Genomic DNA, 26,918 nt, shown 5'->3' with positions numbered 1-26,918 from the left:
CCCAAGGGAACACAACCACTGGAAAGGTCTTCTCCCCATCAAAGTATGTGTTGTTTAAGTATAAAGTGTAGCTGTTTCAAATGAACACTTGCAGAGTAAATTTATTTCCTTCTGAGCCTCACAAGACACAGGGTTTATCAAGACCTAAGGAAGCAGAGTATACTATACTTACATCAATGTATCATATATACATCACAGCAAATTACAGACACTCTCATATATTTCCGTATACACTCACTCTTTAGGTGTAGCTTAATACTCTGGATATCATCCCTATAAGGTTGTTGTTATACTTAAAAAAATCCAGAAATATGAGGTCATAGAAAAGGATCACAACAACAAAAGCAACAAATGAAAAGGTGCACTTTAAACTATGCTACTGAATATATTGAGTTCTCCAATACATCATCCAGCCATTGAGTGTACTGCATCTGTTATGTCTGTCTTATAAATAGGTAGAAATATTAAACAGAAGTTTATTTTAACTTTGGAAACTCAACTTACCTTTTTCTTACCACACGAGAGTCCACAGAGCTGTAAATGAAGATTTTGACTATGTGTTGGTCAGCAGACAAGAAAAATGTGTGAAAGGAAGGGCTAACTTTATGTGCTATATATTTATCAAACAAACAGATCTCAATATCAGTAGTCTGCTAGTGATGCCAAAGAACTTATGGCCTTATACCTGCTTTGCCTACTCAAAGACCCTGGAAATCAAAATTTGTGGCTTCTCTTGATGGAGTCCTGGCATGGATAATAAGGCAGGTACTTCTGGGGAAGGTTTGAAAGAAAAATAGTTCGTTCAGGGATGTTATAATTATTTCTTTCCACATTCTTTCTTCACTGCTTTGGGAAGAAGGCAGAGAAGAAACAATTCTTTGAATCTCTGTCTCCTATTTTGTACCCCAGACCCTTCTGTCTTCCTTTGGCAGAAGTGAATCACCAAGATCCCATAGACACTCCTTCTCTGATTTTTCTGTCCTCAGAAGCCTTGAGCTGCAGCTGGCTGAGCCAAGGCTTACCACTCAGGTGGTTTCGGGCACGCACGAGTAGGTACGGAGGCTCTCCATACAGCCACAGTGCTACTGTAAGCCCTTCCTGGAGCCAAACTTAGCACAAATAAATGACACAGCAAAGAGCACCTGGCAGGATGGGGACTGTAACCTGGACACCAATCAGTTCATGGACCAACATGCATGAAAATAAGCTACTGAGAAATTATTTGAATGCTGAATTAGAAACAAATGTAAATTTTTAAGTCATCTTTTTGTATGAAAACTATTGATGATAATGTAAGGCTATAAGGTTTGTGAGGGAAGGACTTTGTTCTGCCTGTACAGTGCTCACAAGGACACTATTCTGGCCTGAGGCCAAGTGTCACTACCTCAGTTCAAAAAAATTTAAAAATAATAAATGATCTTGTTGGCAATCCAAGTAAGCAGCATTTTTAAGAGTGTCCTGAAAGAACTACAGACATTTTATGAAATACAATATTTCCCATTATATATACATACATATATATATATATGTGTATATACACACACACACACACACACACACACACACACACACACACACATATATGAGTCTCACACATATATGAGTCTCCCATTTCCTCAGCTACATGAAAAGCAGAGGCTATTTTTTTCTTTATAGATACAAATAATTTCCTCTACAGCAAAAAATGCATCATTAAGAGACTAAGTATAATCCCAAAATGTTGCTGGTGACTGCAACTGGCAGAGAGTTTCAATCAACAAAGGAAAAAATTCCTAATTTTCTACAGGATATACCTGCAAGATTCTATGCTAGAATCAGTTTATTTCTCAGAGTTAAATCATAGAAACCTTTTATAACGGTGTCTTTGGGAACCAAGAAATACTCTAGGGTAGGCATATATCCAATATAAATAAATATAAAATAAAAACCTACAGCCATTACCCTCCCAAATTCCATGTCAAAAGCCTACACTTTATGAAGGCTGGAATAGCAGATTCAGATCCACTTAATAATGCCCACTAGTGAAGCAACCTTTTCGCCATCTGTTTTCTTGAACTTGCCTTTCCAATTGCTCTGCCTTCATAAAGACACAGAGCCAAGATCACAACTGACAGATGCCATTGTATACAACGGAATGGTATATGGGATAGCTTTGGTATGTCTTTAGCATTCATATGCAGCTCCAGTCTCCTCCTCTGGCTGCAGTTCAGTGGTGGGTTGACAGCATGGTGGAATTTACTAATTTGTTTATGCCTTATGCTGAGCACTCAATAAATACCAGCATCTATATGTGCATTTCTTTAATAGCAACTTGCTGGCCTGGGTGGAATCTAATACAGAGAACAGGAAGGGCAAAGACTGGATGGTTTTCAGCTGAGAAGCCTTCTAAAAAGGCTCCTGTTTCTTAGTAGTTGACATCAACACTATATAGCTCTTTGTCCTCCTCTAGTGGTCCCATTATATTTAGGGAGAGGCTTATGCAGTGATAACTTCCTTCCAATTAATGCAGTCATTACCCCACTGCAAACTGTTGAGGCTCATGCCTAGAGGTCCTGTGCTCAGTTCTGGCATGAGCCACAGTTCCATGGTGCTCAGGGAAGTGGAAAGAGGCGCCTCTGCTCACAGCCACTCCCAGCTACACAGATGCTGTGTGTCCTTGAGCCATGGCCATCTCCTCTGAGCAGAGGATGCACCACGGCAGGTTGCTCAATAGCAGCAAACAGTGGCATGGTCTGACTGCAGCCCCACAAAAGGTCCTGTGTTGCCAAAGCCAGAAGCTGACTGCTTTGATTTGCTTTATTGTCCCAAATACTCTGCAGTATGTTCCAGCCAGAAGCTTTTCTGTTTTCCTGCCTGACTTGCAAACAAAGAAACAGTGCAAAATCCATCTTATGTGCTGAGCTGTTCAGAGACATGATGCATGTCTCTCTGATGTAGCACAAAACCTTAAACCTTAATCCTTAGGAAATGATACTATAGAGTTAAAAAACAAAAGCTGAACCTAATGAATGGTTGCAAGGGAAATGTTTTCTAATGGGAAATACTAAAATTGTTGGAACTGCTTGCTACCCATTAGAAATGCTTTCTGTGAAAACAAAAGGTTCCTACCATATAGATTATTCTTTGTGTGTGCCCCAGAGCTTTAATGCTTAGTTAGCATAATAAAAAGCTAAAGGTTTATTTTGCTACTTGTATACTTTAACATTGGTTAAAGGTTGTCTAACCTTCAAACTTTCGCAGTAATGTCTTGCACAGGAAATAAAACACAAGGACATAGCTTGCTTTGTGGCTATCAGAGAGGTCTGAGGGAAAGGTCTAATTGAAACAGAAAACAAATATACTTTTACATTATTATTATTCAGTGAAAATTTTCCAGGCATTTGTTGCTTTTGAAAGAAATGTTAAATGGCAAAATTTGCCCTCTGCCATAACTCTTGGAAGCCCCCAGTTTAAAATAAGTTGGCTGCTCAGGAGCAAGGGAGCTGAATATATGGCTGGCTGGCTGCAACCTTTGTCAGGCAATTGCTCAGTCACAGAAAAAAATGACTTGAGAATCCTGTGTCTCCATAAACTTAGTTGCTGGAAACCAACACCACCTAATTCCAACAGAGGCAAAACTTTAGAGCAATTTATCAATCAGAATTAGATCACCTTTTACAGCAAGGTTCCAGTCACATCTCAAAGAGTTGTTACAAACCCAAGCTCATCTACCAGATGCTTAGTGTTCAGCTCTCCTTAGGAGTCCAAGCTGTAACCAAACTGAGATAGGAGAAGTATTTATAATATCTTCATTCTGAAATTACCTATATTTTGTACAATAATGAACTAGATATTATTTTTAATATTTTTAATCTCTATTTTCAGTATTTTTCTTTATTATTTAAAAATATTGACTAAAAATCAAAGTCACAGAAAGAACCATGGAGAAGAAAAATAGAAAAAGATATTCAGAATTACTTTGAGTAGTTGCATGTATATAAAGTGTTTTTATATATTGCTGCTGTATTGTTTTAGAAATGTCATATAAAATTCAGAGTACTTCTTAATGGATCAAGCTTTCGTCTATAATTCACATACTAAAAGAGTAAACATATAAATTTCTAATCTATACCTGGCTGTTTTGTTTTTTGGGTTTTTTTTGAGAAACAGCAATATCTCATTTCCTTCTTGCTTTTGAGAGAAGATCCCAGTGACCTCAACTACTCCAATACATCAGTAAGAGCTGACTAGGAAAGATTTGCCTTTTTAGAAGAACAAAGAAGGGCTTTGTTCTATAATTTCTGATTATGAAAAGAAGAGGCAATCTCATTGCCTAATTTTGGAAGCCAAACTGGCACTACAGAAAAGTTAGAACTGAAGCCAAATGAAATGACCTTCTGATGAATTGACTGCAGGATAAGCACCAACTCTACCTACTTCTAATTTGAGCAACACAGAGCATAACTAGTTAAGAGGCCAAACAGCTGGGTTTATTCAGTAGTTTACTTCCACTCCTTAGGAAAACAGCCTGTTCATTTTTCAGTCCAAAGTAAGCACCTCCACTTTGTGCTGGAAGCATGTCAAAGTGACCCTGCTCTGCTTTGTAGTAAGTGCACGGGATCATTGGATGGGGATATATTATTTTCTCCAGTTATTTAAGGTCAGGTTTTCATCTTGGGTAAACTTTTATAGCTGGAGTAATGACAGCATGAGACACAAGTACTGCTTAGGTCTTGCAAGACACCGCTGAATGTCTAATCCAGTGCTGCTCTCTTCTGAAGGGGATGAGAAGAGGGGTTTCACAGTCACAGCCTCAGCTCCACCACCAGCACACTTGCCAGACATCCATGGCAAGTGAAAGGCTGAAAGAGATCCCCTCCATCCCCCCACAAACAAGAGGAAAATCCCAGAGGGTATATGGTTCTGTGAGCCACATCCATTTCCCTGTTCAGAGTGTGATTAGCCCATAATTCCTACCCAGGGACTGCAGGAAAGGTAAAATAAAACCAGGAGCATAAAACCTTTTATGACTAAGGAAATATAAAAATATGTAATCAGTTGAAAGTACTGTACTCAGGTTTGATTTTGTGATGAATCGAGCACCTTCAGTTTCTAACAAGAGCCAGATGGAGTTCCAGCTCCCTCCCATTTCCCAGAATCAGGCCCGTTGTTGGCAGTTTTTCATATACAGCTGCATATAGCTGTATATGTGTATGTGCATATAGCACAGTTCTGTTTCTTACACTATGGAGACCTCTCCTTGAAGTCAATTTGCATTGTGCCTAGGCAAATATTGCAGTATCAGGCTGCTCATTAAAGCCCTGGGACCACTACTGCCCCTGTTTGAATTTTGCATTATATCAGTCAAGGATACACAATTATCTGTGGAGTACTTCTGAAATGGCCAAGGTCACATGAGGATTTTATCGTATTACCGCAGTGCACCATCTTCCTTGCCAGCCCATTGCTGTTCTGCTACAGACTACATTACCATGCATCAGCAAATACATGAGCACACTGCTATATTTAGTGTTTCATACATACCACTAAAATAGAGGATGTGTCAGCTTTTAATCCGACTTCAAATTTTTGTCAGCAAAGTGAGGGCTCATTTTCCCTGCCAGTGATGAAGTGTGCTCTGTATTAGTCATCTTGAGCTATGGGTGATAACTTTAAAATACATTAGGCAGCTAGAATGCTCAATCTGAGTGGAATGATTTTTACTAAGACATATACTGGGGGATAGTAAGGACACACATCATCAGTCAGCCAGGTTTTAGTAGTGACTGCCACAGGTTAGCCACAAACCCAGCAGCAATCTAATGGCAATAGGAGCAGCTAAGCATGGTGCTCTCTAGGGTACCACAGCAGACAATTAGGACCTTCTACATTGCAAGGGCAGAAGAGATAGCTAGTGCAGACTAGGTTTGGTGTTATGTACCTGGCAGTATGAGAAGAAAAGCATTGATTATGATGACTTGAACAGATTGGTTTATTGCACAGAGATAGAACCAAGGCAGTCCTATTAATGGCATCATCTAATGTCATCATTAATGACAGCAGGAATGTAGTTTAATGGCTGAAACCTCAGGTACCACCAGGATAGCCACATTCATTCCAAAAGGAAGCAGAGTTCAGTGGATAAATCTGGTGTTTTCGCAGGTCTTGGTAAAAACACAGAATACGGTATTTTTTACATATTTGTAGCACTTGCTTATTAATACCATCACATACAAGCCATACAAGTGTGAATTGCCTTCCTGTCTACCACTTGAACAGAAAGCCAACAGACAACTTGCTCACCTCAGGCCAAGGGTGAGCCTGTCTGCATGAAAACAACTTTTCTACTCCAAACTGCTTGTCCTCTCTTGCACCTGTCCCTTGCACTTTGCTAACTACATCTTAAAGGGTGTGGGCAACACCACATTTGCAGCCTAGATCTAAGTCCAAATAACATTGTATTTATTTAATAGCATGAAATTATATAAATGTATAAATTTCAGAGTCTGTGGAACTCCATTTCAGCCATCTCAGAGCTGTCCATCTCAGCCCCATGATGCTCTGGCAGGGCTGTTCTCTGCCACAGCCCTGCCCAGCCATGTGACCCAACTTGCAGACTGACATCCCTGTCCCCAGGCCTCACCCTGAAGCTGTCTGACCTCTGTTCCTGTGTCTGCCCCATTCCCCAGGGAGCCGTCAGCTCATACAGCATCTTGTCATGATTAAAAAAAGCAGAAAGCAGAATAAATTAATGCTTCAAGAATCACATCTAACTATTATTTAATTTTTTGAATGGTTACATTATCATTCATTCCAGTGCATGTACTAAGTACCAACGTTACTACATCTGGAAGTAATGACACAAGGCTGGCAAGCATGCAGTGACACTGCCAGCAATGCTGGTACTTCAGATGAGGTTCCCTGGTGTGTCTGGATGGTCTGTGCAGCTGTAGCTTTTCTTAGACACATTTTGGGTATCCTGTTTAACATATTGTGAGGCACCCACTACAAATCCAGGTAATGGAAGCCCCAGAATATTGCATTAATTTGGGGGAAATAAAAAGAAACATAAACTTCAACAGGAGAGAGAACAGCATTCCAAAGGGCAGGTTTTTCCCTCTCATATGCAAATATGTTTACATGGAGAATGACTGGAAGCTGAGGACAGTCCAGCCTTGGGGAAAGGGCTGCAGAAGTTCCCATCTCAGCTGCAGCAGCTCTGAGCTGCCCTGTGCATCCCCAGCTCCTGACTGGATGGGGTTATAGGTGCTCTTTGGTGGGGAGGGCAGGGTGACCCACTGGCACTCTGGGAAAGATTCCCTTGCCCTCTGAGAGCTCTAGAGCTCTTACCAAGAAAGGGGTCAGAAAAATAGAATACAAAAGAAAATGAGAAAGAATAAGAAGTAAGGATGTAAGGGGACAATGATGCAGAAAACAAACAGTGAGTGCTGTGTTGTGCTGGTACAGGCAGGATAGGTTTTCTTCTCATTCAAGAATTTCAAAAGAGAAAATTTATTATCCAGAAAGTGCAGAAAATATCAGAAATGTTTAAGTAACTGCAAATCTGGAAGAAACTCCTTTAGTTCAAGACAAAGATTTTCAATTTTTTGTAATTTCAATCAGGTTTTGTCTTTTTATTTCTCTTTTTTTTAATACTTCAATGTATCAAATTTCAAAGCCAAAATTTCAAAGTTTAATAAAACTTAACACTTCTCACTTTGAAGACTGTTATATCATTGTATGTTGAGAAGTGTGTGCCTATTTTACAGAAACAATTTAAAATAGATCAATGGATGCAAACCTTTTCCTGTAAAATGTCCTATTTGAAGAAATGGACATTTTCTTCCAGAAGCATTTTAATGATAAATTTATTGCCAGCTCTACCATATGCTAGATTTCTATGATTAAAGTTTCACCTTGGTGACCAAACTGTGTCAGAAAATGACCATCATTCTTCTTTCATGCTTGCAGTCATCAGATTTTCAATCGTCATCCTACAGTTCTCCCATTAGGATGGGCACTAAAACTTTATCTCTCTGATAAAATTAATATTATCATAAAAGTAAAATAATTAAAAATCAATAATACTATAAAATGGGAACACTGCTAAATTAATTAATTTTCTTTAAAATGCATTGCCATTGACAGGTTTTTCTTTTCTTTATAAAGTGAGCCTTCAGTGGCACAGAGAGGTGTTGATCCAACAATGAAGACAATTAAAACAATTGCTCAAATAATCTCAGAACTTCTGAAATTTGTTTAGCTTTGGAAAAGCCCAGGCATGTGTTTCCTTGGCAAATACCATCATGGAATGAATCCACATCCAAATCGTAAAGCAGCAAAAGTTAATGAATGAAAATATGTACATTTACACTTTGCTCAGCAGCCTTCATGTTTTGTTGACCTTAATTAAAACACATGAGGGTGAAACTGCCTATGGAGACCTGAGTTTTATAACCCAAAATTTCTGTCATTTTGCTAAGCCACTATGTTTTGCCAGCAGAGACACTGAATCAGTGAAATTGACTCCAAAAAGCCACATTCATCTGAATTTAACTTAGTTAAGGCTGGTCCTTGGAATGAACAGTGGATGCAGTTTAGATCAGAGACAGATGCAAGAAGAAATCACTGAGTGAACAAACTGGCTTAAACTAGTCCTTCAGGCCAAAAAAAAGATGCTAAGTCATCTAAGGACAGAGGGGTAATTACAGCAGCAATGTCCAATTGCTTTCCTTTTAATTGGCACTCTCTGCACACATCCTGACTAACAAAACAGAAAATGCAGTCAGAAATGGGTGACTCCAGAGGTCAGTTGGTTTATGACTGAAATATTTCTAGCTGGCAAAGACTTTCGTGGGAAGGTGGATTCATCTAGACTTTGGGAACATTTCTTTTTGCAAAATTGTGAGGCTGTTATTAAACCCCAGTAACCCACATTCTGGGAAGCAGTTCCTTTTCTCTGTATTTCCTAATTGTGCTTCATTACAATTTAATAAGGACATTTACTCTCAATTAAGCAAATCATCCAAGCAGTTTCTTATGCCTGTTGCAATTAATTGGTTTTGTCAAATGCGAGTTTAATTGTGTGTTAAGTATCTTGCTGAACCAGGATCGCTGTGTGTGTACATATGTCTATCCAAACCTTTCCTTAGCTCCTGGCATGATAATGTATGTGCAGTTCAGGGTATCTGAGTCTTTAGCTATGCTTATTGCTCCAGTCTTTGTGCCTTGCTGGCCCTAAACAATTCCTCCATAATGATGAAACTCACTAATGCTGTTAATAATGAAAAATGATTCAACCAGATAGTGTGCTCCTGCCAGGGGAGAAATCAGGCATTGTGACTCTGTCACTTGGGACATGTGGGTCCCAAGGGGCTGTTAGATCTTTTGAAAAATATGCCTCTATAATGAGCCCCTTCATCAGATTCAGCTGCTGAGTGACCACTGAGAAAAAAAAGGTGTTCCTCATCTCTACCTACCTCTCTCACACATAACACACACCTCGCCATGGCAAGACCTTCAGTCCCACTCTGACACCAGTAACAAAGGCTTGGGTTTATCCCCATTATTTCAGAATTTACCTTGCAAGGTGTAAGTCAAAAGGTGATGAATTATCAGCTTTCCTATGAACCACCTTAATCCTACACTGATAGGTCATGAACAGCAGCATGAAAGCGATTGTCACAAATGCACTGAACACCCATTTCATAGCAGAGACTCCCCAGGTCCTCCATCAATGCATGCATGGTTACACAAGCCACCAAGAAACTTTCAAGAAGTAATGCAGCCTTACCTGCTTTTTCCTTGCACAGCTTCTGAAACAGCATCTGTAAGAAAGTGATTTTTTTTTAATAATGGTATATTTTTTCCTTCAAATAAATTCCACATTTCAAGATGACAATCAATGTAATTATTAATCATCACTACCTTACACAAAGCATAAAATCCAGATCTTATCAATAAAAATCATGCAGAATAGCTAGTTTGCTTGCTAATGACAACCTGGCACCCATTCTCACACCTGTCTCGCAGTGAGTGAGTCTAGGAGCATACTCTACAAGCAGAATACATAAGGTATAGCACACTGTAAAATGCCTGAAAGGGTCTTGCAATACTGGTGGGGCTCAGGGAGCAGACAGGCTGCTAAAAAGTTGTGTAGTCAGCTCTACTGATGGGCAAGAAATAGGACACGGTGTCTCAGAAAGGTAGATGCCTAGTTCCTGTTCATCTGTGACCAAGAGAGGGTTGCTCTGCCTGAGGTTGTGGGCAAACTGACCCACCATGTTGTTTTCTTAATATTTTTCACCTTGCTGCTTTGGGTTTGCCATGCTAAATGAAAGGGGTGCCATTAACACCACACTTGGATGCACGTCTTGGTCCATTACTTTTCTCTTTAATAGCTTTCAGTGCCCAAATGAGGAGGTTGTTGACAGTGATTAAATGCATTTCCTTTCATAGATCCATCCACTGCCTCAGCAATGCAGGCTGTAAATGGAAGTAGCATAATAGGTGAAACTGCACCTAATTTTTTTTTAATTAAACAGAAGGGTGAACTGATTCCTCCAGGTACCAGTGTGAAGAGCCCAGTATGCAGGCAGCTGAAAAGACACAGTCCTGTGCCTTGCAGTGACACACCCTGTTCCTGTTATCTGCTTGTCTGCACATGGGCAACCATCCGCACCTTTCCATCAGATGCACCAAGTGCTCCATTATCTCTTCAGTCAATATTGCTTTTGCAGCCTTGATAGGAATCTCTCTATAAAAACATGCTTTTTGTTTACCTTTTATTTAATGAAAAATTTTACTGAGATATTGAAAAATTCCTCCTCTGAGCATCGAACCAAATTGATTAGGCATCTCTCTTAATAATAGGGAAAGCACAGCTAGTCTACATTTTTTTTGCCTTCTGCAAGAGAATTTAATTCTAAAAGAGCCTCTTGCTCCATTGCAAGGTCTGCCTGAGCAGCAGCTGAAGTTGATCTATCTTTAGCCAGCAGGGATTAAGAGTAGTGGTCACTTCTGATGAGAAGATAATGAGCGGGTGAGTCCAAATCAGGTTTCATTAGTGGCAAAGCATCTCATTTCCACAGAGAAGTAGGAAATTCAGCCATGGCTATGTCAATTGGCCAGGGACAAGCAGGTCCCACATGAGTGTGCCAGGTTTTTGAGATGCCTTTTGGAGTGAGGCATATCATATTGTCTCTCCAGTCTTCAGTGAGCTGCAGTGTTGTTTATCGCCCCGGCAGGGGACAGGCACCTGATTTTAGAATCACAACTCTGGCATAAGCCTTGCTGATGCCTGAATTGCTATACTGCATCTTAGGATAAGCACTTCTTGAAGAATTCATAAATGATACATAAATCAAAAATAAATACGTCAGTCCTTTATGTATAACAGGTTTGTGTATTCTAGTGCTGCCAGAAGGACACCAGCTATTAAAAACACACTCAGGCTATGTTAACTTCCAAGATCTTTTTAGGATGCCATACAAAAAAGGATGCAAATTATTGCTGGAACAATCTCAAGAGGCAAAAGAAAGCTGCCAACTAGAAGTGATTTACGGAAATGATAACGCACTATATAACTGATTGTGTAACAAAATACATTTATTGGAGGACAACCAACCCATCTGAACAGCATGGCACCAGCTAATCAAATATATAGAAACCATAGACCAAGAGAGTACAACTCTAGCCAAATGACTGCTGCAGCACCTGCTGCTATGAATAATACAGAAATCATTTGCGTACAACTCCAGCTGTAACAATTTTGCAAGTGTCAAACAGAAGCCAAAGATAAACACACTCTGCTGATATAGCCATGCTTTATTTGCTGAAGCATGTATACCAGTCCACAGAAACCAGAAACGTTTAGATGCTGGGTCCACTTCTCCCCCTCAGCAGTCCTGCATGTCAGCAGGGCCATCCCATGTTCACCTCTGTGAGAAAAGGTCTCCAAAAGCTTGCCTGGACAGAGTTGGCCTGTGCTCCATGATCCGAGCAGCATGAGCCAGTGACATAAATGAGGCAACTGTACTCTCAGTATCAGTGCAGGTACCTCAAGAAAGGCTGTGGATCTATTGGTGGGAGGAAAGTGGACATGTTGCATTTATAAAGAACCTGACATGGCCTCAAATTTCACCAGGGGGAGTTTTGATTGGATTTTAAGAAAAACTTCTTCACAGAAATCACTGCCAAACATTGAGACAGGTTGTTTGTTCAGGGAAGGGTGGAGTCACATCCCTGGAGGTAATTAAAAATGCGTAGATGAAGATGTGCCACTGAGGGACAAGGTTAAATGGTGGACTCAACAGTGTTATGTTAGTGGCTGGACTTGGTGATCTTTGAGGTTTTATGCCACCTGAATGATTCAACGATTCTGTGATTTTCTGGAAAGGCATTCTGTGTGGAAACAAATTACTCAAATTAATTCCTCAGTGAAGTGGAAGTGAAGGTAGAAGCAAAAGCATTATAAAGTCAACAAGGAAAATAAATAAACACATCAAAAAAGTGTTTCTCTGATGTATACATAATCTTTCATGACTATAAGTGATCAGGGCATGGAACTCGTGAAACTGGATTAAATTACTTAATAATATCCCAGAAACATTACTGTCACATAAAAACTTTTTTTTTTTCTGATACAGATTGTGAAATGGTTGACTCAAACAACTTCAAAACCATTTTAATTTGCAGTACTACAGGGATCCTGTAATGCCAGCCAATCCTGTGATATCATACACCATTTCAAAGAAAAAAAAAGATTATTTTGCATCCACATCTTTTGCTTCCCTCTTCCCCATCAACCTCTATTAGTTATTAGCTCCTTTATGCTTCCATTACAAATATGCCCTTATCTTCCACTAATATTTCTGAATACCTGTCAAACAGTCATCATTCACTCTCAGGAAATCACACCCTCCAAAAAAAAAAATAAAAAAGGTAATTAGTGTATCTGTTCTTCATGCAAATATCTCTTCTAGGCATTTAATAAAAAAGACAGAGAATTTATTCAACATAGATATGGTATCAGAAATATCCTTGCTATCAAATAAACCCTGGCATTTGGACAGGGCTACTTTACATCTGCTGTTAATAAAAAAGGCTTTGAATTCTGTAAGCTTATGTTCTGCAGTGAGCAACTGGCAGCAGCACTCTGAAACATGACACTCCTTGCAGAGGAAAAAGGATAAATCTATATGACTTCCTACTGGTTCACTGATACTGAAGGAAAGCACTCTAAACTGAAAAAGGTCCTGCAAAATATAAAGACTGAAAATCATGCTGGTTCTTCATTCTAGTAATTTAATGACCTGCCAGGTTTTAATTAGAGTGACATATAGGCAGTTTTAAAGGAGGAAAAAAGCCATCCACATGAAAAGCTCAATCATCTGTGTAGCGGGTTTATTAGATCCTTTTGGAAAGATGTTTACAGAGGAAAGAAAATCCTAGTTACTACTTCAAAATAAAATTCTACAGCCCAAAACTGAAGTAATATTATGATACTCAGCAATGTTAGCCTTAACTTGAAGTTTCCTGGCTCCTGCAATGAGATCTTCAGTCTGGATGACACTTGCAAGTTCCCTAGAGCACATTAGTCAGCTGAGAATAATGGCAATACTGAAGCTATTCCACAGAAAATACTGTTGAGATTGCTGTGTCAGAAATTTGATTTCTCTCAGACTTGGCACCCATCTTTGGTACTGCGTTGAAACGGCTGCTGGATTTTAGTGCTTAAGATGCATCTTCAAAGGCTGACAACAGAGCTCATAATTTTCCTTTAAAATACAACCACTGCAGAGGTGTTTATTAGACATCACACTTGATATACAGCCTGAGTTGTATCAGAGAATTTCCCCTTGTGGCATGGAAGACAGATCTTGGTTGGATGCAATTCTGCCTCATACCTGTTGCATCACAACATTTTGGCCTCCTCATCAGGTTAGAAACCAGGGGGAAGTGAAATTCTCAATTTCTTCCATCAAACCTGAGCTACTCTGCTGCCAACTATTAGTGATGGGGTCAAAGAAAGAAGTTTAAACAGACCCCCATTCTGCAGTCAAGTCTTCTTGCTTGTTCACAAGAAGAGTGACCAGCAGGTCAAGGGAGGTGATTCTGTCCCTCCACTTTCATGAGACCCCACTGAGTGTGCTGCATCCAGCTCTGGGGACTCCAGCACAGAAAAAGCATGGAATGGACCCAGAGCAGGGCCACAAAGACGATCAGAGGGCTGAAACAGCTCTCCTATGAAGACAGGCTGAGAGAGTTGGAGAAGAGAAGGCTCTGGGGATACCTCACTGCAGCCTTTCACACAGGCCACCAGTTTGTAGGAACCCTCATTGATATTCCTGAGGTCATGGAGCCCTTTCAGTACCTACTGGCAGGTTTCAATCTTCTGTAAGAATTCAGAGGACACAGATATATCTTTTGAAAACCCTCAACTTAATATTCTGAGCTGTATTCTAAAAAGTTAAAACTGTAAAATTGCCTTGAGATATTAAAGCATATTTAATAATTATGCACAGCCATTAAAACACACAATGAAATTTTGAAAATTATTTTCCCTCTTTTAGTATTTTAGTTGGCAAAATTACCCTCACTCACAGTTTTTAAAATGCATTTTACTTTAGTCTAAATATTTATTTTATTTTGCACCAAGATCAGTGCTAGTTCAAAAAACTGTCATAGAAAGAAAGAGTTATTAAATTGCTTTTTTCTCTTTGCTACAAATATGTATCTATTTTGCCTATTGATAGAAGTTTAGAAAATAATGTGACTTACGGCTGCTGTTTTGAAAGCTTTGATCAAATAGAAAACTGCCTGGAAACTATTTTAAAGTGAAAGCTTTTGAACAGCATTAAAAAAAGGTTTACAATAAGTGGAGCAGGGCAATAATAAAGTATATAAAAATTAAAGCCATTGCAACAATGGTCCAAGTGAGATTAGAAGAAAATGAGCTACAAGACTAACAGTAAAGCAACGTGCATTTCAGTAAGTGTAATTTATCATACTTATCTAAAAGAATTTGTTATATCAACAGACTAGGGAGATTTCACCTCTGGTAGATGCTAATATGATTTCCAAATGTTAAGCAATTACAGCCTCAGGGGGTTATAACCAAATTTTTATTGAGGAAGATTCAGTCCCAACAGGTGAGGAGCAGCCACTTGTGGTGAGTGCTAGGGTGTGCCTCCATGGTATTTTTTACTGTATTAAACCATTGCAATTGCTCATTTTGCCATCAGATTGGATGATACCATTCATCCCTGTGGCTCAACTGGCCATGCCTATTTGTCTTGCACCAGCACTAGCACTCATCTTGACAAATAAGAATCAAAAGCAGCAGAACATTAATTTTATCACCAAACAGTTTCTGCTGTTTCATTTGCTGCTTTCATCACAATAGCTCCAATACAGCTCCACTTCCTCTGTCTCACATGTTGCTCTAATGCAAGCACTTTGTTTAATACTCTGTAATCTCTTGGGTTTTTTGCTGTCATTCACTCTATATTACCTTTGCTTCTTCTATGATTTCCCCTATGGAATGAAATAACTGTGTTTGCTACTCCATGGTTTTGAAGACTGAACTATCTGATCTCCTAAATTTGGCCCCAGTACAACTACTGGAAGTCTGAACATGAATAATTTCCTTATTTAATGGCTAGCAAAAAGTCTCCATGTTGACAAGAGCCTCTTTGTTGCTGACTATGCTGCACCACAAATGCAGGTATGCTCAGATACCACCACTTAAATTAGGGTAAAAAAAAAAAGGTTCAGTATTTTGCAACTGATCCACAAATGCCACAGAAGGATAAGAACAACAGTATGGGAATCAGTAGAAATGGTAATTTGGAGCTTGCAACTACTGAGGACTTTTCCCACATCTTTTTCCATTTAAAAATTAAATTGACATGACTTTTCAACAGAGAATTTGAATTATCAAATAAAAAAGCTAATTGTTAAAAGGTTTCATTTTGATAGCTTTGAAGGAAAAAATACTTTTTGTGTTGAAAATGTGTTTACTTTAACTCATTGTATTTCATTACATAAGAAATTTGCAAAGCCTGGTCTTGAATCATAGAAGAAAATTTTACAAACTGCAAAGCATTTCACAGAACAGAAGGACTGTTTCTACCAGTATTTGTACATGAAACCATTAAAAAAGGACACCAAGATATCATAAGTTCAGATAGCTTCTTCACCTTAAAGGATTTTATTATACCTGTGATTTTAGAGGTCACTGGAATTAATTTAGAAAATAGCTCTGAACAGGTAAAATTATTCTTTTTTTAGTATTACTTTGGAGATGTAGATATTTAAAACTCCAGAATGTTACTTTGCTGTAATATATCCATAGTAATTTTGTTAAATGTTCAGGGATTCTATACTGTGCTCATGGAAGATCATGTTCTAACCAAAGCAAGCTGTGAGAACAGCTTCTCTGTTGCCACTATTTTGCCCTTTGTGGCCAGCTGCATATACATGAGAGACAGACCACAGATGTTTTACTGCAAAAACACGTATCCCTCGGCCCTTCAAGGTGACCAGGGCAGCCAAACAGGTATGGTTCCACCTGGTGTAAAATGGTGATACACCCCCATTCTCTTTCACTTACACAAACTCTCAATAGCATTTCCCATTTTTGTGCTTTTAGATATGCTTTAATAATAGCCAATATTTCAAAATCCAATTAAAATCTAACCTGACATGGGTATTATGTTCTTGCAAAGCAGGTACAGGCAACCTCAAGAATTTAGCCAAGGAAACAGCTTGTGGAATATGTATGCACTTTTGGTTTGCATGGTGTCCTAAATGTTCAGTTCATCATGCCCAATTCCCAACACCCACCCTTAAGGATCACTTTGTTACAGGATACAGTTCTGCCACATCTCAGCAAATTTCATCCTGATAAAATCAAAAAATGTCCTCTTCATTATGCTTTTATCTCTACCAAGTCCCAGAAGCACTTAGTCATTCTGAACTCCCAACTCTGCAGCAGGACTAACATCAACATACTCAGAACTGTGCAAATAACAATTAGTGCTCAATCCTCTGCTAAGATAACCAGCCATGCTTCTGTATAAACAAAGACATGAATAAAAACTGGAGATAATGTAGTTGTCACAACATATGCGTGGGGGTCAGGTGGAAATGTGATGGGGTGGAGGTGGGAGGAAGAAAGACAAATAAAAAGAGCAATGACTGCCAGAGATGAACAAAAGTGAGAGGCCAGAGAAGCCCCTGCTTTTTAAAATCCTGGAACAATACAGTGAGTCACACATTGCTATCATTTTTACCCGCTTGAGTAGGAAGAAGTGCTATATCTATTTTAAAGATAGAATGAAGTGGGAAAGGTACAAGAGGTCACACAACAACAAAGAGAGGCATGAAAGCTGGGGACTGCCATCCTGCTCTGGGAAATGAGTGACTGCTAAAGCAAACAGCAGTTAGCAGTAATCCATGGCAGAACATGAAAACCGAGCCCTGTGAGCTCTGGCTATAGCTGTGGTGTTATTTTAGTTTGGCCCAGAGCGGTACTTAGCTGGGAATGAACTTCAGACTACTATTAGCAGCAGCTTGTTTGTTTTCACTACTGAGTGTCCACAGAAATGTTTCATGATGGCTAGGCTCTAAGTGGATATCGGGTATTCTCCTTCACAGTCATTAAAACTCATCATTGAAATTTAGTCTTAAACAAAAATGCACTTTTCCCAGTAAACTGATGTATTAGCCATCAGTTAAAATCTTGGTCAACATTTTAGGCTTCTTGAGGAAAACCAACACAGGTTTGTTTAGTGGTCATTTTTCAGTAAAAAGAGTTGAGAACTCCATATGCACATGTGAACTAAGAACAAGAGGGCTGCAGTGGACCAAAGGACAAACAGACATGTATGGTTTGAAATTATTTAGACAAGACATGCTCAATGTTAATACTATGCTTAAATCCATTTTAAAAAATACACTAACAGTGGTGGTGGGCTGCATTTGACTCAACACACTCTGCAGAAACTGGATCTAGAAATCTTTACAAGATACACATTATGCACCCTTAGCCACCCCCTCTTCCCCTCCCCAGGTAAGCATATGCACACATATATAGACACACACAATTTAAATATATATATACGTGTGTGTGTGCAGCTCTGATTCACCCACCTTTCCAATCTTTTCCCTGCAAAAATTGCTGAGGTTGTAAGAGAGCATAAATTTGTGTACTCACATACTGAAGGGGCTGCTGGCTTAATCTGTGACCTCCAGCAAGTCAGTGCAGCACTGACTGAACAAAGTAAAAAATGTTCTTCAGCTAGTCATGAACATCTCCACTGCTACAGTGACCCTTGAATTACTGCTATCCAGAGCAAATCCTTAAGCAGTTTGGTCTCTAACTTCTGCAGCTATATCACTCCCTAATACACAAGTCTAACTGTGAGTCAGAGATGTTATGGTTTCCACATCCACAACCATATTTTATAATTTATAATTTACTGTCTTACAGATATCACAAAATGTCTGTACAGAAGCATTGACCTTGACTTTTCTCTGTCATATCATGTTTAAAGTCATTGGCAAAAGTCATGATGAGGTACTTAGTCACCTGCATGCATCCTTCTCTGACAAAAGGAGACAGCAGAAATTTGTTAGGGACGAGCTCATATTTCCCCTCCTTGCGCCCCATCCTCCTCACCCTCCCCTCCCCTCCCCCTCCCATTTCTGCATAGCCTAAAGCAGATTCAAACTAATCAATATATGTAGTACTGGCTAAAGCTATTTCAAAGCAAAAAAAAAAAAAAAACAAAAAAACCCCCACCAAAACAAAAAACCAAAACAAACCAAACCAAAACCCAAAAAAAAAAAAAAAAAAAAAAAGCCACTTAAGTTCTTGAAAAGGAGTTAAATAACTGCACTACCACAGAGGGGTCAAAAAATTGGCATGTATTACTTCTCAGCTGTCACGGACAGTCAAAATAAATATATTCACAGAAATATCTCCATACCTTGTACTCCTATAGGAAGAACTTGTTTTATGCTTCTCTGCACTGCAGACAAACAGTAATTTCTGGGTTTTTTTTTTGGGTTTTTTTTTGTTTGTTTGTTTGTTTTTTTGTTTGTTTTTGGGTTTTTTTTGGTAGCTAAGCACCATGGCCTTCCTAGAAATATTCAAGGATCCTTTAGCGGAAAACTCCACAATCTCTTCACAGTGTTACTGTTCTTCATAGCTCAGTATGATTCTTAAATGTAATAAACTGAACTTGAAATTATAGAATTATAAAATGTGATATTAGGCAAGTTTCAGACAATTGAAATAAAAAGAAAATTTTCATAGCATTGCTTAACATTTATGACATTTGTTGAACAATTTTTATACCACTCACAGGCACATCATGGACTACAACTAAATGCTGGTGGAATTAATGGAGATTTTTCTACTACATACCTTTATGTTTTTGTTATTAATCACTGTGAGACAAATATCATCATTCTCTGTTTTTTGTTGTGTAATTCAAATTAATGGCCATTGCTTAAAATTTGTTTTTACAGTTAGATTTAAGGCACTATTCATCTTTCAAAAAGCCCTGATTTTACAAAAAACATCATTGCTTCAGCTGATCTTAAATCAAAGTAGGTCTGATTTATATCAGACCTACAAGTCAGGTCCAACAAGAATAAACTATTAAGGTGAAAATTATTTTGTCAACAAATGAGAAATTTGAAAAAACCCCACAGTAAAGGGTGCACCTACAGATCCACATCTATCTTCCGTCCAGTTTTATTCACTCAATCACAGCAACTAAAAAAAATGCCAATTCATGACACAACATCTGAGATCAGAAAGCAGTGTTTGCTATTCTGTTTCAAAAAGTTACCTCCTAATTGGTATAGTCTAATGTTCCAAGAAAAAAAAATTAGAATGGAAACATTTGAAAAGTGGGCAAAACATACTAATTAATGCAAGAAAGGATTTTCAGCTTCCTATGTTCTCTGACTGGGCTTCTGGACTACTGTCAGAATGCACATCTGCAACAACTTTGGTGATACCTGCTGGAAAACTGGATGCTGAATGTGCCTCTACCTTCACAGCTTGAATTCTGTTTCAGCTGTATATAGAAATGTACATTTGATTGGTAATTGTTTTATTAATTATTGAGGGAAGTGAAGGCTGCTCTCCCAGAGTCTCATGGCAGTAAGATAAACCAGTTCCCCATTCCTTGGGACCTCCATGTGTTCTGTTCAAAGAACAATAGCTCATTCATAGTGACAAGTATCTGAGGACTTGTCCCTACTGCACTAGGAGTAAGACAGGACTTTTGCATAACTATAAGTAGATCTTCAGCCAGAGAAGCATATAAATTTATGTATGTAAATTAATGCAAATGAGTTTTCAAAATTTGCTGACCTCTTGACAGCCTGTGAAAAAAGTTTGAAGACTTTCTCCCAGGATTAGCTGTACCTCAGGACTGGGGGCTAGGTCTTGATTTAATCTAGGACCTACAAGACTTGCAAGAGCTTGAAGGAAACCATCAAATACACAGAACCTTACAATAAGCTGCTAGAGTTAATTACAGAATATCTGAAATTTCTATCTACTTATTATGTAACTTCAAATGTTTCATCCTTTGCAGCAATATCTGGGGCTTCATGGCCACTTGCATCTTCACATTCAGGACCCTTCAGTATCTCAGCTTATCTTTAAAACCCATTTATCACTAGAAATACGGACTAATATTTTACAGCTGATGAAAAGAAGAAAAAAAAAATCAATTGAAACATTAATGTCTACACTGTGCCAAACAGGACAGTATCAAAACAGACTCAACAACACACTTTATGACAGTGTATTTTAGCTCACCAAATATAACAGCCAGTGTCAAGCCTACTTATCATCAACATGATTAAAGAATGAAAATATGTAACTCTAGGCAGATGATTTAAGAAAGGAGAAGAGGCCTTACATATTAATCAAGTGTGAGATTAAGGAACTATCATTATTTCACTGACTTCTTTCTATTTCAGAATCTTTGTACCCCTTTAGTCTGAATTCATAGCTATACAAACCCAAACAGGCAGCAAATGCTGGGTGTATATAGCACCATGAAGCACTGCCTGGAGTTCCTCCAGGTTTCATGCTAAACATTCTTACGGCTCTTTAAAGATAAAAGCCTGATTTCTTGCTGCATTTTTTTCATGATGTATTGCAATGTTCACCTTCATTCTATGTCAAGTCTAATAGAATCATATCTAATCTTGGGCAAGCCTAAGCTCTATCTTGACTAAAATGCATTCCAGCATGACCCTTTTTATTTTAGTAAATAATCAGACAATGACATTTCTATGGTGACTATTATTTTAATGAGTTCTGAAGGAAAGAAAGAGACACTCAAATTACCTTTCACACAAGGGCTTTTCCTTTGGTACAGAAAGTACTCACCTCTCTTATCTCCAAAAGTTTTAGAGGTGTTGTAAATTTTCAGTACTCTACCTATCACCTTTTTGCTAGTCACAGTGTTTTGGAGCACATATTGAGAGCTTTATCCATATGAGACTAAAGTAAAAATTCAAGACAGCAACCTAGAGAATGCAGCAATTTACCATTTATGTAGTGTTATGTTATTTTATTGCTTACATTGCAAAGCACCTAATATTCAGGATTCAACCAGAAATAAGGTCACTTTTTAAAACACACAATATATGAAAAACTAGGTCAAACCCCATGCATATGTATAGGAACAAAGGATCACCCTTGGATTGAAAACCTCACAGCCTAGCTTAGACTTTCATTCTAGATGCTACACCAAATGTGACATTTTGCAAGGGGAACACCAATTGCTCAGTTGTGTGCTTATTCTCAAAAGTGCAATCCAATCTTGGATCTTGAGAGGATGGAGAATAAAATGTCTAGTCAGGCATTTGTGCTCCAGAGAGGAAAAGCAACTCAGAAACCCCCAGAGCTCAGGATTTCACAACAGCCAGCTGTAGATTGCTATGCTAAGACTGCGGCTGTACTTAGGCCTCTCAAGAACGGTGGCTTTCACCCCTGCAGGATCTCAAATCCCTGAATGTCTCTCAGTTATTTGAGTCTTCAGGTGGGAGCTGGGGGAGTGAAGTCTCTCCCACTATAATAGATAAAGGTGGTTCACGACCACTTGATGAAGCTGAATACTCAGAAGCTAATGGGACCTGATGATATGCATCCCAGGATTCTGAAGAAGCTGGAGGATGTTGTTGCCAAGCCACTCTCCATCAAATTTGAAAAGGCAATCATTAGTGTTATTTTTAAAAAGATAAGAAAGGAAGACATGTGGAACTAGAGAGGCTCACCTCTGTACTTGGGAAGGACAAGGAGAATGATGTTAAGGCACATGCAAGACAAGGAGGTGATGCAAGACAGCCAGCATGGCTTCATAAGGGTAAGTCCTGCCTGACCAATCTTCTATGATGGAGTGACTGCAACTGTTGAAAAGGGCAGACAGACAGATGTCATCTACCTAGACATTTGTATAGCCTTAAACACAGGCTATTTGACACCCTCATCTCTGGAGAGATGAGGATTTGAAGAGTGGACTGTTTGGTTGATAAGGAATTGACTGGATGGACACAGCCAGAGAACTGCGGTCAATGGCTCTATGTCCAGGTGGAGGCCACTGACAAGTGCTGTCTCTTCAGGGCTCTGTCTTTGGACCTGTGCTCTTCAATATCTTCATCACTGACATGGACAGTGGGATTGAGTGCTCCCTCAGTGAGTTTTCAGATGACACAAAGCTGAGCAGTGAAGTTCACAACAGAAAGACAGGATGCCATCCAGAGGGACCTGCACAAACCTGAGAAGTGGGCCCACAAGAACCTCATGAGGTCCAACAAGTCCAGGTGCAAAGGGCTGCACCTGTTGGGGCCATCCCAGACACAAGCACAGACTGGGAGAGGAACTCATTGAGAGCAGCCCTGTGGAGAAGGACTTGAGGTTTCTTGTGGATGAAAAGCTCGATGAGCCAACATTACAGAAGGCAAACCACAGCCTGGGCTTCTTCCAAAGCAGTGTGACAGCAGGATGGGGGAGGTGATTCTGCCCCTCTACTCTGCCCTCATGAGACTCCAGTTGGAGTGCTGTGTCTTGCTGTGGTGTCTGCAGCACAGGAAAGACATGGATGACAGGAAAGAGCATGTCCATAGGAGGGCCATGAAGATGATCAGAGGGATGGAGCCCCTCTCCTAGGGGGAGATAGGGCTAGGGTTGTTCAGCCTGGAGAAGAGAAAGCTCCAGGAAGACCTATGGTGGCCTTGCAGAACTTAGGGTGGCCTCTAAAAAAGAAAGGGAGAGACACTTTTCATAGTGATGGGAGCAGGCAGTGGATTTAAACTAAGAAAGGAAAAATTTAGATCAGGTGTTAGGAGGAAATTCTTTACTCAGGGGGTAGCAAGGCACAGGCACAGGTTGTCCAGAGAAGTTGTGGATACCCCATTCCTTGAAGTGTTCAAGGCCAGGTTGGATGGGGCTCTGAGCAACCTGATCTAGTGGGTAGGATATCTGCCCATGGCAGAAAGATTGGAAATACATTACCTTTAAGGTCCCTTCCAGTATAAACCATTCTATGATCAGGATGCTCAGGTGCCTACTAGAGATGTTTACACTTTCTGAACTGCTGCCACAGGATAATGGATACAAAAATAGACATGGCCATCTTTCTGCCACTAGTTCTGCCCCTAACAGTGTAATTAGAAACTGAAACGTCATTTTGCATACATAAGGAAATATGTATTTACAGGTGATTTCAATACTGCTCTGATTTTTCAATATACTCAGCAGCTATTCTATATCATTAATAAGATTAGGAAAAAAAAAATTAAGAAAAAAAATTAAGGAATTCCTGGCAAGTTTTACATTCCCCTTTAAAAAAATTACATACACCCTCCCTTCCTCCCTTCCCTCCAGCAAATACCACTCATGTTTAAGATTAGATTATTTTTCTCCTGATTCCTCTTTAGCTGCCAGAGAGTGACTCATTGTCAGATTGATCTAATTACAATTACAGACCTTGTTCTTCTGGTGTTACAAGGGAAAACTAGGAAACATAAAGGAAAAGGTCAATACAGAAAGACTCCAAGTCAGGATACGTTAAAAAGTGCCACTACTGATTTTTGTTGATTTTTCTATAGCTTTTTTTTACAATAATGCAACAGAAATCAGTTATACTTCTCAGACACCTACCTGAAAGGTTGGATTTGTTTTCGTGCAGCACTTTACAGATTTTAGTTCTTCTGGCATGAGTGAAACAAGAGGGCCATAGTTTAATCATATAGTTTAATAATAGCATAATACAGTTAGTAGAATAATAAATATGAACTATTTATGTAACATTCATGTGATATTTTGAAAGATCTATACATTTGGTAGCAGAGATAATTTAACACCAGCTGTTCCCCTAAGACATTAGCAAAGCAGGATTTCTTTGAAGTTATATTTGCAATGTTTAGCTTTTGAATATTATTATTCTGAAGATACTATAATGCAAGGTCTATGTTAACTTATAAAAAAAGCACACTGAGCATATGACATAGTGTCTAACAAATGGATATAGTTTAAAGCTCTAATTTATACACTTTGAAGGCAAAAGTGTACTTTAAAAGAGTGAAAATTTTTTCCTGAGAAGACCTATCTTTTGTTTGCCTTCAAGTTTTTCTAGAAGCCAAAGGGAAAGGTTGAGTCTAAGGATCTTGTTTTGTCAGAAAGTTTATTTAATATTAGTAACCAAGATAATTAAATCTGTACATTACTGTAATAACTTTTGTGTTTTCATATACTTCTAATTTTCCCAGAGAATGTAATTAGAGAGTAGGTATTTAACTGCACTATCCTTGTCACCACCTTTATCTAATAGCTGACATTATGCAGCTAAATATGTCACTCCTGAGAGTCTTCTCAATTTGTTTTGAGATGCTGACATGGTTGTATAAAAACCATGGCTACCTTAACAGTTTTGCAGGGGAAACAATTAGTAAATCTTACTGGTTTGGCATTTCAGAATAAATAAGTTTTGCTGGAGAAGTTCAAAATACTGAACAAACACAATACTGATGCAGTAATACATTGGAAGACATTATTAATTGGCAAAGCAGGCTGTTAAGGCTATTTACTGCTTAATTTTATTAATTATGTTTCATTTTGGTTAAAAAACCAAAACCATAAGCCTCATATTTTCAGACAATAAGATTTTGCCTTTTTTTGTTTTGGAGAAGAGATATGAAGTATAGCAAGTAATATTGTTTTTTAGTGGCTAAATAAACAAACATAAAGGAGGCTATGAACATAAAATGCAGGCCACCTGAAAATCTTTACTACAAAGGGACACCTCCTTGGAACCCAAACTCTTATTCCCAGGAAGATGGCTGTTACAGTCTTCAGCAGTGGCTAAGGCTGTTGCATAGAAGAGACTCAAGAACAGTCAATAACAGTTCAAGAACAGAATAGAATAATGGAAAATCAGAAGTCAAGGGAAAATCAGAATTTCCATTGCAACATTTTTGTCATAAATAATGACGAATCAAATTAATGGAAGGTATGGAAAAAAACCCAAACCTATATTGAAAATACGTGATTCATTTGTACATTTAACTGAAAATAAGTGCTTTTATATTCCAAATCATCAAGACGTTACATTTTGGCACTGTAACAAAACTTTGAGTTAATATAACAGTACATTGCACATGTGGGATTCACTTCATCTAGGAACAGGTGTCTACAATGCAAACATTTACAAGTGAGCCAGTTATTCTGTATGAGGTATTGGTCATCTCATAGAATAATCTCCTGAATAAAGCACTCTCTAAACGTGCCTGTTTTTGCCTTTAAAGAGTATGACCACCTCTCCTTACATGTAAAAAGTCCAAAAAAATCACATGAATTTTGTAGAAACAGCATTTTCCACAGAACTGCAGTTCTGTGCAGCTTTTGTCTCGCTGCACTGAATAGTCCCATGTAGGTCTGCAGTGGTACTTCCTGACCTCTCTGAGTCAGTACTAAGTTTTAGATAATGTACCTAATAAACTTGGAAAATTTGAATCAGACAGAAAAAATGTAGTAGCATCATGAGAGGTGTGAAAAGACTATGTGAAAGTAGATGCTAATAGAAAAAGTCATTAATGTTAAGTTGTTTTCCTCAGTGTAAATACCTCAGTGAAAAACATAAAGGTGGTATCAAAGCCGCCTCCAAGGAGAGAGTAGACATTCATGTCAGTTTTTTCAAAACACTTATATTTCCAACAATCTGAAACTAATGATTGGATTCATGTAGCAGAGCTAGCCCTTAAAAACATATTTATTGAATGCTCAGAAAGTGAATAATTACAGATGAACTGACAGAAAAGAAGTTTCTAAATAAGAGGTGATGCCTTGTAATGCAAAATAATGTGACAGAGGTTTGTAAATGGCCTTGGTATGCTGAGACAAATTCTCTGCTCTTGTGGCATTCCTCCTGCAGGTCTTGGTCCCTGCTACTTAGATACTATCCTCGAGCCCCTACTTCTCCCCTTCATATCCCCAGGATTTGCTATTGGAACAGTTCTTGCAAGCACCTCCATCACCTCTTCCACTGAAAAGCAGCAGGTTTCCCAAGACCTACCATCAAAACCACTGCAGCTGAAACAGGCTCTGAAATGAGCAGCCTGAAAATGAGACCTGGGGATGTAGTAATTGGCCAGGTGGTAAAGTGTAGGACAATATGGAAACATTTGCACCTGGGAGAGCTACAGCAAGAAGAGAGTCTGTTTATTTCCTAAATAAAAGGAGCAGTCTGTCACCATCACAGCTTAGTAACACTCCACTCTCTGGCTTGCCCAAGCTACAAAAAGTTAATGAGATGTTCTTTACAGAGAAGAAAGGGGAATAACGTGGATAACAAGGCAATGTCTTTCTGTGAATTAGTGTGCAGTGTCATGAAGGACATCAT

At 38.8% G+C, this 26,918-nt stretch overlaps 1 protein-coding gene across 8 annotated transcripts in view; it reads right to left on the bottom strand.

The window, feature by feature from the left end:
* STARD13 (StAR related lipid transfer domain containing 13) overlaps positions 1-26,918 on the bottom strand; it is a 285,778-nt gene that overhangs the window by 154,101 nt on the left and 104,759 nt on the right. For all 8 annotated transcript variants that reach the window (XM_085579263.1, XM_085579267.1, XM_085579273.1 and 5 more), the window contains one exon: positions 9,773-9,806. In XM_085579263.1, coding sequence (XP_085435389.1) covers positions 9,773-9,806 — 34 coding nt within the window. The remainder of the gene's footprint in view (positions 1-9,772; positions 9,807-26,918) is intronic.

This window comes from Lonchura striata, chromosome 1, assembly GCF_050655825.1.
Source record: "Lonchura striata isolate lonStrDom1 chromosome 1, ASM5065582v1, whole genome shotgun sequence".
NCBI classification, from domain to species: Eukaryota; Metazoa; Chordata; class Aves; order Passeriformes; family Estrildidae; genus Lonchura; species Lonchura striata.
The sequence above is the reverse complement of the archived record's forward strand: the minus strand, read 5'-3'. Positions and strand labels throughout refer to the sequence as shown.